Source organism: Pogona vitticeps, chromosome 4, assembly GCF_051106095.1.
Source record: "Pogona vitticeps strain Pit_001003342236 chromosome 4, PviZW2.1, whole genome shotgun sequence".
Taxonomy (NCBI): Eukaryota; Metazoa; Chordata; class Lepidosauria; order Squamata; family Agamidae; genus Pogona; species Pogona vitticeps.
The window spans coordinates 67,330,667-67,344,190 of NC_135786.1; the positions used below are offsets into that span (position 1 = coordinate 67,330,667).

The 13,524-nt window shown below is 41.4% G+C and overlaps 1 protein-coding gene across 3 annotated transcripts in view; it reads right to left on the bottom strand.

The window, feature by feature from the left end:
* The window catches only part of LOC110076152 (BEN domain-containing protein 5), a 1,026,237-nt gene extending 1,014,183 nt beyond the window's left edge, over positions 1-12,054 (bottom strand). The window contains exons 1-2 of one of the 3 annotated variants that reach the window (XM_020788091.3): positions 9,196-12,054; positions 3,839-3,961 (exon numbers count right to left, since the gene is read on the bottom strand). In XM_020788091.3, coding sequence (XP_020643750.2) covers positions 3,839-3,961; positions 9,196-9,289 — 217 coding nt within the window. In that variant the 5' untranslated portion in view covers positions 9,290-12,054. Of the gene's footprint in view, positions 1-3,838; positions 3,962-5,391 lie in introns of all 3 variants that reach the window. The other 2 variants (XM_020788090.3, XM_072997602.2) reach the window with 2 other exon arrangements.
* Positions 12,055-13,524: the final 1,470 nt, after the last annotated feature.

Here is a 13,524-nt window from a genome sequence, read left to right on the forward strand (position 1 = left end):
CATATGTACCAACACTGTTGTCGACAACAGAAGTCAAAGACAAATTCTATGACGAACAAAAATGGGCAACTCTTGCTGGAGTTTTGCGGTTATTACGGTCTTTGTGTCAGCAACACATTCTTTAATATGAAGCTTCAACACAGAGTTTCCTGAAGACATCCAAGATCGAAGCATTGGCATCAGCTCAATTTGATCCTCACTAGACGCTCTAGCCTTCCTAGGATTACGATCACACACAGTTATCAGAGTACTGATTGCGATACTAATCACTCCCTGGTGTGTAGTAGAGTAACACTGCAAACAAAGAGATTGTATCATATGGAAAACGAAGGAAGACCACATATTGACGTCAGCCAGACTCACAATCAAAGAAAAGTGGAGGAATTTGCCCAAGTGCTTGAGGAAACACTTCCAGGCCTGGCTGATGCAAATGCACCTGAACTATGGGAACATTTCTGGAACGCTGTTTATAGCACTGCCTTGTACACATTTGGCAAGAAGACAAAAAAGACAGCAGACTGGTTTGAAACCCATTTGGAGGACTTGATGCCAGCCATCGAGCATAAGATCTAGCAGCACAGAAATCCCATCATAGTGAATACAACTTGCAGGCCCTATCTGTTGCTCATAGCAAAGTCCAACAGACTGCCAGGAGATGTTCTAACAATTATTGGCTTCAGCTCTGCTCTTAGTTATAGATAGCAGTGGACACAAGTAACATCAGGGGAATGTATGATGGTATCAAGCAGGCTTTAAGTCCAATATAGAAGAAATCAGCTCCTTTGAAGTCTGTTACAGACATGATCATTCAGGACTGAGTACAGCAGATGGAATGCTGGGTGCAGCACTACCCTGAGCTATATTCCAAAAAAAAAAATGTAGTAACCGAAGAGGCATTAAATAATTTCAAGTGTCTGCCTGTCTTGGGAGAGTTGGACAGTGAACCAACTGTAGCAGAAATAAAAGCGGCTTTGGATTCCCTCACCTCCGGCAAGGCACCTGGGAAGGATAACATCTCTGTTGAAGTGCTGAAGTGTGTAAAGAGATCATCACCACCAAGCTGTATGAAATCTTTTGTCTTTGCTGGAGTGAAGATGGAGTACCACAGGACATGAAGGATGCAAAGATCGTCACATTGTATAAGAACAAAGGAGACAGAGGTGACTGCAATAACTACTGTGGCATCTCTCTTCTCAGCTTTGTAGGGAAGCTGCTTGCCCGTGTTATGCTGAAGAGACTCCAGGTGCTTGCAGACAGAATCTATCCAGAATCACAGTGTGGAATTTGAGCTAATAGATCCACCACTGACATGTTATTTTCTCTCAGACAGTTGCAGGAGAAATGTAGGGAACAACAACAGCCACTCTTTGTGGCCTTCACAGATCTCACAAAGGCCTTTGATTTGGTTATCAGGGACAGCCTTTTTAATATCTTTCCCAAGACTGGATGTCCACCTCGACTCCTTAACATCATCAGGTCCTTTGATGAGGAAATGAAGGACACTGTAGTTTTTGATGGCTCAACATCTGATCCCTTTGACATCTGAAGCGGAGTGAAACAGGGCTGTGTCCTCACGCTGACCCTGTTTGGGATCATTTTTGCTGTCATGCTGAAGCACACCTTTGGAACTGCAACAGAAGGTGTCTATCTCCAGAGTAGATCAAATGGAAAGCTCTTTAATCTCTCTAGTTTGAGAGCGAAGACCAAAGTCCAACTGAAATGCATGCGGGACTTCCTCTTCACCAATGATGCAGCCATTGTTGCCCACTCTGCTGAAGACCTCCAACAACACATGAATCATTTTAGCAAAGCCTGCCAAGACTTTTGATTAACAATCAGCCTGAAGAAAACAAAAGTCATGGGCCAGGGCATGGACTCACCTCCCTCTATTACCATCTCCATGTAAGAATTGGAGGTTGTTCATGACTTGTGTACCTTGGCTCAACAATCTCTGATACTCTTTCCCTAGATGTTGAGCTGGATAAACACATTGGCAAAACAGCTGCCATGTTTTCTAGACTCACAAAGAGAGTATGGCTTAATAAAAAGTTGACGGCATATATCAAGATCCAGGTCTATAGAGCCTGTGTCCTGAGCACACTCCTGTACTGCAGTGAGTCCTGGACCCTTTGTGCATGGCAGGAGAGGAAGCTGATCACATTCCATATGTGTTGTCTCTGACGCATTTTTGGTGTCACCTGGCAGGACAAAGTTCCAAATAGAATAGTCCTTGAACGAGCTGGAATGTTGCTGTGTATGACCATTGGACTGAATAAGAACAAAGCTGTATGTATAAACCTGCTGAAAACTTGATACAATATAACTTTTCTTCTATCAATATTGTCTCTTTGCTTGGTGACTCATTGAGCAACTTCGTCTCTCTGAAAAACTACTAGTTGGCACACCTGGCTCGCTACCAACTCTGTCACATTTGCGATGTAAAATCACCACGCCAGTCAACTTGAGCATAAGTAGTTCCCATTCAGCTTATATCCTCATGCTGCCCCGGCTAATTATTAGATATAAAGGGGGAGTTAGTTGCTTTTTTCTTATTCTGTCATATAGCGTTCTCTCCTACTCTTCAATGCACAGAATGTGTTCTGCTTCTGTTACAATGTCACTGCTATCAAGGCAATGCCTAAATTCTAAACTGGCTGTAAAGCTTTGGCCCACTGTAGCTGATTCAAGAGGCATGCACCCATGTGTTCAATTTCATCTGCATCTAAGTATCTCATTGCCATCCATAGGGATATGGAATATACTTGGTGGCCTATCAGAGACAGAGGAAGAGACTGGGTCATATCTATTTGATGAAAGCCCTGTTCATTAACTCTCCATATATATTAATTCTTGTTTTTTCCTGAGTGTCTAAGACTACATTAAGTTCTTTTGAAGTTTTGTTCCAGTCTTCTTCCAATTCAGCAGTAGGATAAATACATATCTTTCCTCCAGATTTATCATATCTTCTTTACTGGCTTACTTCACACAGCTTCATATAAATTTAACAAAGGTAAGGGGTGTGGATTGTTATGCTCACCCCTGCTTTATTCTCACAAAAACTCTTATCAGGTAGACTAGGCTAAAAGAGAGTAATTGGCACAAGATAATCCAATGACTTCCATGACTCACTGGGAACTAGAATCAGGCTTCTCCCATGCCAGTTCCAGTACTCTAACCACTCGCCACACTTACTCAGAAAGTAAACAAGCAGTGAGGTCAAAGCACTCCAAGCTCAAGGTCAGCAAATATTTTGGAGTGCAGTAACAGACAAAGAATGAACAAGAGACACAATCAAGACAGGCCAAGGCTACTCACAGAAATTCCATCAAATGAGGAAATAAGAAGGCAAAGGCCTTTGTGCCTCTGCCTCCAGCCAAAAAGGAACCTTGTGTTACAATATAGAGCAAGGTAGGGAAGGTATGCTGCATGAAAGGCAGCCCTTTGTCTAAAAAGCTTGAGAGGGATAATCCAATCAAAACCACCTGGGATGGAATTTGAAGGCTGCACTTTTGACTTGAGTTTGCAAACTCCATTTTGAAACTGATTTTAAACAAAGAAATTTGGCATGGATATCTGACCATAATTTTTGGAGTTTTTATGGGTTTATTTTGTTTTCTTTTGTTTTGTTTTTGCACCATCCATAGATTTGTGATGCCTTGCCTGATGAAGACCTGCACAGGGCTGAAAGTTAGTTTCTGTTTGTAATTTTTGATAAAGGTATCATCCACCTTTGTCCTCTAAGGTAGAAACTCCTAATGAGGGCAATAACACTTTGAAATCTGAAACCTAACACATGGCCTAGGTTCATCAAATTTATCAAAAATAGCTTTCCACTTACCACTTTCAAAGCAGGCATCAAATATAATATGTCCCTTTTTCGGCTGTCCAAAGTAACCTGGTGGAACTGCAGCATATTTGCTTAAATTCCCTGTGATAATTTCATCTAATCCTATATCGCTACCTGTTGGAATAACAATAAGGAACTTGATTAGATATTAAGAACCTGAAACAAAGCAGAAAAAATATTCTCTTTCTTGGCAATTACAACAGTTTCTACAGGTAATAAAACATAACACCCACTCATGTCCTATTATTTTTTCCTAGTATTCACATACTGTCTAATAAACACCATTGCCCAACAGCAATGAGATTCAAGGAATTAACTTGCTCAAACAACAGTGGTATTTCATCATTCGCAATAAAAATCTATCTAGTATCAAAGCCAGATTAGATCCCATCAACATTAGACCATTTATTATTTCAGATCTCATGACTCACAGTTGCATTGGAGACTATGGAATCTACAGCCTGTCCTGGAAGGTAAGCCTTAGAGTCTAATTAGATGAGGCACTCGGTTTGCATATAGAAGCAAAGCTTTTTTAAGTAGTAAGTAATGTTCTTCTACCATTAATTTTTCTGGTTTCCTTACTTTGTTTTGCAAACAATGTTGTTTTTTGACTGGCCATTGGTAGGTAAACAAAGGCTTAATTTGCAAGTCTGATTGCTCAGGCGCATAGCTCTGAAGGACACAAGAACTATCAGTCTCTAAAGACAAGCTTAGTGTCTCATCTAATGCTACTCTTGGAATGTATGCTAAAACCTCCCAGAACAGTACAATCAGTTAACCTGAAATACAGATCCCAGTTCAAGCCAAAAGCAACTTCAGCCAAAATATCTATTTTGTACTGGGTGACAAACAGCATGAACAGGGCACAGCAGTAATCCAATTAATACATTCAAGCCTCTCTATTTTACACTAATATGCACACACTCATGTTAACACTTATGTGACAACCCTAACAAAATTATTCTTCATCAAGTTTACTTTTGATTTTCAGACAACTACACCAGTTCCAACTACCTCAATTCCAAAACACTCTGGTGGTGTACAAAGTGTAATTAAATTTGTAGGGGAAATAATCCAACGTATCCTTACCTGCAAGTAAATTCCACTAATTACTGAGGCATACGTGTCTGAATAAACATATAAGATTTTAGGGTACAATACTAGCTAATATCTCCCCACCCATTAGGGATACTGGGAATTACTTAGGACTACCTCTTTCTTGGCTAATATTTTGATGGCATAGTGGCTTTTTCCCTGGGCTGGAGTAGGTCTGGATCTGTTTTAACTCAGCCCCCTCTCGGGGGGGAGAGTTAAAACACTTTTTTGTTCTCCTTCTGGGTAATCTTATATAGCACAGCAATTGTACCAACAGATATCTGAGATCAACCAGTACAAGGGCAATTATACTTTGGTGCCTCGCTTAACAACGTTAATTCGTTCCAGCGAAATCGCTGTAGAGCGAAAACGTTGTAAAGTGAAATAAAAAAGCCCATTGAAACGCATTGAAAACCGTCCAATGCGTTCCAACGGGCTGAAAAACTCACCGTCCAGCGAAGATCCTCCATAAGGGCGGTCATTTTCGGTGTCTGTAGAGCGAGGAATCCATCCAAAAACACAGCGGGGAGCCATTTTGAGCACCCAGTGGCCATTTTGAAAACCCAACAATCAGCTCTTTTGATCATCGTAATGCGAAGAATCAGTTCCCAAAGCAGGGAACCGATCTTCGCAAAGCGAAAAAAACCCATTTAAAACATTGTTTTGCTATCGCAATTGTGATTGCAAAAACATCGTCGTGAAGCGGATTCGTCGTTATACAAGGTAATCGTTAAGTGGGGCACGACTGTATAGACAAAAGGGCAGTTGGTTTCTGCCCATTCCAAACCTGCTAGAATTGCAATGGTAGTCAGCAATGTTCATGTGACTTACTGAAGACCATGCTACACTAATCCCTTCTGATCTTACTACTGAATAGACAAGAAATATAGAACTATGCTAGCTCTGGGTTTATTACAAAGAAATGCATTATAATGCTTATATGGGCTGCCTGTTGGTATGATTTCACCTGCAGAAGTCAGATGGTATCATTAGCATAGCATGATTTTCAGTCACTAAAAACATGCTCTATACATCCCATATAACCTTGAAATAATTAATCTTTAATATTCCTTTTCTTATTTTCACTTCATATGTTAATTCATCATTAACAGATAAAATACACATTTCTTCATACCATTATTCCATATGAAAATTACAACTAATGTCAAATTTTTGGTAATAATTAATCTTATAACCATTAATTACCATTATATTAATTAACTCTCTTTTCCCTTAGTCCAATAGTAGGTTACTAAAAATATTTAGCAAAGCTATAACTGGAGATGTTTCCAAATACTGTATATACCTATACAGTAATTTCTTTAATCTCTTTGAATATCTTTTCCCAAACTTCCTGAATCCTCTCATATTTCTACCACATAAGAAAATACATACCGAGACCCTTTCAACATCTCCAACAAAGAGATGAAACTTCAGAATTCATTAAATTAAATTTAACCAGAGTTTGATACCATCTCCAGAAAACTTTATAAAAAAAATATTTCTCCTATAGACATACTCTTTAGTACAGTATTCTTTGATTCCATACTTCTTGCAATATTCAGTTCAAATTTCCTCATTTAAATCCAATTGCCAGATGTCTTCAAGACTTTACTGGGTTTTTTTCAATCGCTATCAATATGTCATATAATTTGCTTTTCATTTCTTTTCTTTTATTATTATCTTCTACTCTCTCCTTTCACTCTATAATTTCTTCTAATTTTATCAACACTCTACAAGTAGAGTATGCTTACTTTCCCCCAAAGTTTCCCTCACTGCCACTTCTTCTACCAAGTCATCTTTATTGCTTAGAACCAAGCCAAGGATGGCTAATCATGTTTCTTCCTCCCATTTTTGCAGGATAAAATTATTAGTTACACAAGCCAGGAATTTCTTGGAAGGGCCATGTCTGGCAGAATTTGCCTCCCAACAGCTAACAGAATAATTGAAATCTCCTATTACTATATCATATCTCTTTGAAATTCTTGCAATTTGTTTTTCAAAGTTTTCATTCTCAATTTCTTCTTGATTGGGCAGTAGGCAGTACACTCCAGCTACAATGTTCCTTTTATATTTCACCTCAATTATTTTAATCCAGACCCTCTCAAAGGTGATATAAACTAGTTCAAACTAGCTTAAACTATGTGCCACCAGAGATCAGTAATTCCTGCATGTGTTACTTGAAAGTGAAAGTGTATCTGTGAAGATTCTCAGTCATCCAGGTGAGGTTATCTGGAAATTAAGTCATGGCAACTGGAAGGGAAAATAGTAACTTATAAGTCATGGGAAAGAGATGATCCCAAACAGAATTATTCTGAGTTGTGAATCATGATGTATTTTGCAAAATTATTGTTCAAACTTTTAATGCTCTGTATTCTGACATTATGAAGTACCATTTCCATGTCATTTTTTCTATTTCTATGGAAAAGTTTTTCTATTTCTATAGAAAACAATGTAGTGGTGTGAAGATTGAATGGGAATGATCCTCGGAGAGGTTACCTGGCTCAAAGCCAGGGAAGCTCGACCTGGCTTGGCTGCAAACACCTGATACATTTGGACTGGCATATAGCCCTCTCTGAGTCCTCCTGAACCACTTCAGGAGACACTTGCAACTCTTCTCCTCCCTCCCCCGCCCCAGCATCTTGGTATCCAGCCAACACATCCACCAACCCCTCATGTGTCTCTTTTCTGGCTGCACATATGTATAAGAATCCTTCCCCATGTTGGGGATTTCTGAGACAGTTCAGTTTGATTTCAGCTGCTTCACCCCGATCCTCAGACAAGGTCTCACTGCACTGCAGGCACTTGGCACACCACCTCGCTTCCTTTTACTCTTGTTCTGGAGAACGGGACTCCTCTAGACTGCAGACTATTAAAGGATCAGCAGGGGTGGAAGGAAGGGCAAGAAGGGGGTCTGTGATCTGGATTGCTACTTGTATCACAACCAGCATGAATTCCCAAATTTGTCTGCAGCCCCTGTGTGGGCACTCTTTATGATTTCAGATGTAATACAAACTGTGAATCAAATAGCAGAAAAGCAAAATCATTCTGATTCACCTGTCCAATGTAGCTACAGTCACAAGAAAAGAAAAGTAAAATGCTATGAAGGATTATTTGTGTGTTTTTTTTTAGGTAGGTGGGTGTTTGGGTTGGCAAGTATTTGTGTGTAAGAACTGAGAATATGAGCCTGCATGAGAAAGTGGAATGTGGGCTAAGGTTTGCTCTTTCCACATTTCTGCATTATATTCAGGTCTTCCTGTAAATTTTATGTAATGTATGTATGTATGTATGTATGTATGTATGTATGTATGTATGTATGTATGTATGTACGTACGTACGTACGTACGTATGCATGTATTAAACTGGCCACTACTGTGAAATGGGCGCAGTATTTAGCAACTGGTATACTGACCAAAGCAGCCATTTTGTGAATTCAATCCCTTGCATTCATTTTGTGACAGCACCTGTGATGCTTCCCCAAAATTCCCAATGTGTCCTCTAGTTTGAAAACTCTGGAGATTCCTGACTAATTTATGGCTGTTGTTTTTCAATCACTTTCAAAATATCAATATTTTTGCAATATGGCAATCAAAATATATTAATAACACATTAAACCAAACACTAAAATTAATACTTAAAATCAGAAAATGTAAGGATGAATGTAAATCATTTCATATCTATTCCTATCACCTAACTGTCTTAAGATGCATTTCTTGCATTATTTGTAAGTTGCACTGATTTCAATGATATCCGGTCGCATCAAATATCATTTGCAACTTCCATTACTGTATTTCTCATAGACTTTGTCTTGGCTGCCATCGTTTTCTATGGACATTTCCAAGCTTTGTATGAAAAGAATCGCCTTATGTCATGAGGTACCCACAGGGAAAAGAAAGACTCTCCCTTCGCTCTAATACTGCAAAGTGCCCTTTCCTATCAGGACTCTTTCCGACCACCCGGTTCGGGGAGGCCACCGTTTGTCACCTGTCCTGGGAAAATATCCTTTTCAAATCCAGGTCTTCTTCTCACTCCCATAAGCAAACAGCCACTTTTCATCCTCACCACAGCATTTGTGCAGCACACGCAAGGTCGTTCCCCTCAAATAATCAAAAGGACTCAGGTCTCCTCCTACAGTACCCGCTCTGAAGGCAACTCCCTTTCTCCCAGGCTACTCTTGCCGCCTCCTTCGTGCTCTCAAGCCACCTGCTCCAGCCCTCGTCTCCCCGCCAAGGGCAGCCACTACAGTAACTAACCCGTTTCTGCCGTCTTGCTCCTTTCCGCCATGTTTGTTTTCATTCCTCCGTTTCCTCCCCCTCCCAACGCGAGACGCTCTCTGGACGTCACCATGGCAACACACGTCACAGCCTGGGGAGTCCCTTATTCCTTTTCCCTAAATGCAGGAGGTGCATTGCGTAAAAGAGGTTTTAACGCGACAGAGAGAACTCCGTGATCCTTTCCAGGCGGTCCTCAGGGAGGGCAGTCTCGTAACTCAATAAACGTGAGCAATACGATCGGACTAACTCCCAAGTAAACACGTGCTACAGCTTCGAAGGATAGCAATAGCAAATATTCATGCAGCGGATCTCAAACTTTGGCATGTTTACTCGGAAGCAAGACCTACTTAGTTCAATAGGAAGACCTATAGAAATAACATTCTTAAAAGTGATAGTTACTTTAGGCAAATATACATGGATTGCGACTGCAGCCCTACGGATCTTTTCTTGAGAATAAACTTGAATGAACTCGGGAATTGCTTCCGTGCCTAGAATGCATAGATCGGCTTGCACGACATAAAAGACATCCATCCGTGTAGTCTGGTCTAGCTGTACAAATGGGAGCATAAACAGTAAAATGAATGTGTATATTGTCTGTCGGGGGAAATGTAACATCTCTTTAAAAACAGACTGTAGCTTCATTACGTTCTTACTGGGATTAGACGAATAGATTAGATCATGTACAAGATATTATTTTATACTCCCTCATGGTCGAAAGCTAGTGCATGGTCCCTCAGAGATCATTTACCCTGCTGCTGTAAAAAAGTGAGAATGAGGTCATTAAAATAAAGCTAACCCACAAGAGGAAAGGAACAGAGAGAAAGTACTTCGTATTTCCACGTCTTCCAATCAAGAGCAGTTATCTGTATAGCATTATACTGATGCAACCCTATTCTCCCCTTAAGCGACGAAATAGATAATGAATATCCTTTTTTTTTTCAAACACAGCTGATTAGAAGGTTTGGTAGAGGTGTAGTTTCTGTAAGATGGGAATAATTGTATGGTTGCCTCTCCTTCATATCGCAGTTGACCAGTTTCTATGTCAGTGGCAGCCAGAAACATATGTCATTTCTACCAGATCACATGCATACTTTCATTCCATATGAATTGCTCTGAAAGAATTATCATTTGTGTTCATATTCACAATTAGTGAACTGATTACAAACGCCACTTGCCCATTTAAGTATGAATTGAAAGTAAAGTACAGTCCCAGACTGCCTTTCACAGAGATGGAGGGAAAAAGTGGTCACAATACAGTACAGTAGTGGCCCCTCCTGTCACAGGCATGCTGTTGTGCAAACAAGGAGGAAGACTCACCTTTAAATTTCGAGGTGATACCATCCGTCTGCTCAGACCACAAGCCGTTCCTGTATCCTTCTTCATTTTCCCCATCACCCAGTCCATTCCAATGTGCACTCTGAATCCCCAATGGAGGCAAATTCAAAGCAAACAGGATACCAGGCCATCTCCATATTCTGCTGAGTGCATTCTGTTTCCGACAATGTGGACATACTTAACTGTTGCCATCTCTACTGTACGCTCAAACTTATCTGGTATAAATCTATGCTTACTCTTTCTCCTTGCAATTGACTGGGCATTCCATCATTACAGGTAACTGAAATGAGGCAAAAACCTAGGAACATGGCTCACCATCTCAGTGCCAGGTTCTGGCCTCATTATGTGTTTTTATTTGACCTGGTGTGTGTCTTCAATAATGCTATGATGACATGATTGAAAGAAAGCATGGTATGATCATGAGGTTTGTCTGATTTCCCCCATATTTGAATTTAATTTGTAGGGAAATGCAAATCCATTATCTCGTGCTTTGTCTGTCAGTTCTTTCCCCTCTCCCATCTGCAGACTGAATCTAGACAAAGAACATTGAATATATGTTAGCCTACCATAATTTATTACTCTGGACTTGTTAAAGTATTTTAGCAGTCCTTGAGCATCCTTATGCTAGCTGGATAGCTCAGTGGTTTAGGTATCTGGTTGCACATCCAAAGAGGCTAGGAGTAGAGCCAGAAGCCTGTGTGGCCATAGGCAGGCTGCACAGTCCCAGGACTCCCCAGAAGAAAGGAATGATAAACCACTTCTGTGAAGGATCAACGTATGTCAGAATTGATTTGATGGCACATGGCTATTTATTAGATTATTTACTAAGGCAATTTCGTTTTAAGATGCTAATTCTCTTTCTTAGTTTCACAGAACACAGGCAGATTATGTACAGACACATAGAGACATATACCGATTGTAACTGTACACTGGAACAATTATGTATTTATATACCTTACCAAAAAATGGCAATATAAGAATATGTTACACCATATGAATTGTACTACATCAAGAGACTTCCCAAATGCTTTGTGTGTCTCACAGGAACTTTGCAATTGTACTTTGAACTCAGTTCTTTCATGCCCAAATCCAAAGGTTTTTTTCCACAACATGGCAATATCAGCTCTCAAATCACATGTACTGAATAGTGCTTCTACAACTGATTGCTCCCAGAATCTGGAATTCCCTCCCACAGGAGGCCAGGCTGGTACCATCATTGCTGTCCTTCCACAAGCGGGCAAAGACCTTTCTCTTTAGGCAGGCTTTTTCTTAGTGACTGGCTGTCCAGGAGACAATAAATGGGATGGTCCTTTGGTCCTTTCTTAAGGAAAAAGGTGGGGTAAAATATTTTAAATAAACAAATGAGTTTTTTTCTAGTACGGTATACAAATATGTCATTCTTGCAGTGTGCAGTGACAATCTGTATATATTTCTATATATCTATGTATTTGTACAGCAATCGTTCTGATGCTGAACTCCTACTACACTTTCCTAGGTCAACCCAGTACTGTTTACCGCTCCTTTACCTATTTATCTTCACCAAGAATTGTGCTGTAAGTTAAGTGAACTGAATGAGTAGTAGTAGTAATATTTATTTATTTTATTTATTTATTTATTTTATTTCTATCCCGCCTATCTGGTCATACTAGACCACTCTAGGCGGCTTACAATTGGAGCAACAATAAAATTATTAAAAACATTACAAATAGACAAAAATGGAAATCAAAGAATATAAAAGAAAAATCGTCAGGGATTATCTGTTGGGAAAGCCTGCCTATACATCAGTGTTTTCAATTGTTTCTTAAAAATGCCCAGCGAGGGAGCCGCGCGAATCTCAGGAGGTAAGTTGTTCCAGAGGCGAGGAGCCACCACCGAGAAGGCCCGATTTCTGGTCTTTTCCTTCCGGGCCTCTCTCGGCGTCAGGCTCCTCAGCCTCACCTCCTGGCTCGCACGGGTGACACGGGTAGATCTAGGTGGGAGAAGGCGTTCCACCAAATATTGAGGTCCTAAACCGTTTAGGGCTTTGTAAGTAAGCATCAACACTTTGAAGTCGATGCGGAATCGGATGGGCAGCCAATGCAATGCGGCCAGAGTGGGCGAGATATGTTGGTATCTTCTCACTCCACTGAGTAATCTGGCCGCAGCATTCTGCACCACCTGTCGTTTCCACAGCAGCCTCAAAGGTAGCCCCACGTAGAGCGCATTGCAGTGGTCTAATCTTGAGATTACAAGCGCATGTACCAAAGTGTTGAGAGCCCCCACATCAAGGTAGGGTCACAGCTGGGCTATCCGCCGAAGATGGAAAAATGCGGTGCAGACCACGGACGCCACCTGGGTTTCCATAGTGAGCGCCGGGTTCAGATGAATCCCCAAGCTGCGAACTCCATCCCTGGCAGGCAGGGTCACTCCCCCAAAAATGAGGGAGTTTCCCAAATCCCCAACTGTGGGAGCGCCCACCCTCAGTACCTCCGTCTTGTCCGGGTTCATCCTCAGCCCATTCTCCTGCATCCATTCCCGAACGGTCTCCAGGCAGCGCTGAAGGGACAGAACGGCATCTCCTGTAGTTGGAGAAAAGGAGATGTAGAGCTGCGTGTCATCCGCATATTGATGGCACAGGGCTCCACACCCCCTGATGACCCCCCCCAGCGGCCTCATATAGATGTTAAACAGCATTGGGGAGATGATCGACCCCTGTGGAACCCCACAATTGAGGCTCCACAGGGCCGAGACATTCTCCCCAAGCTGTACTCTCTGGGGACGGTCCTCCAAGAAGGAACGGAGCCAGGCAAATGCCCGGCCACCTATTCCCAACTCGGTGAGCCTCCCCAGGAGGATACCGTGGTCAATGGTATCGAAGGCCGCTGAGATATCGAGGAGGACCAGCAGAGACATTTTGCCTCTGTCGGCCTCCCTCAACAGGTCATCACACAGGGCGACCAATGCCGTCTCTGTTCCATGGCGCGGCCTGAAGCC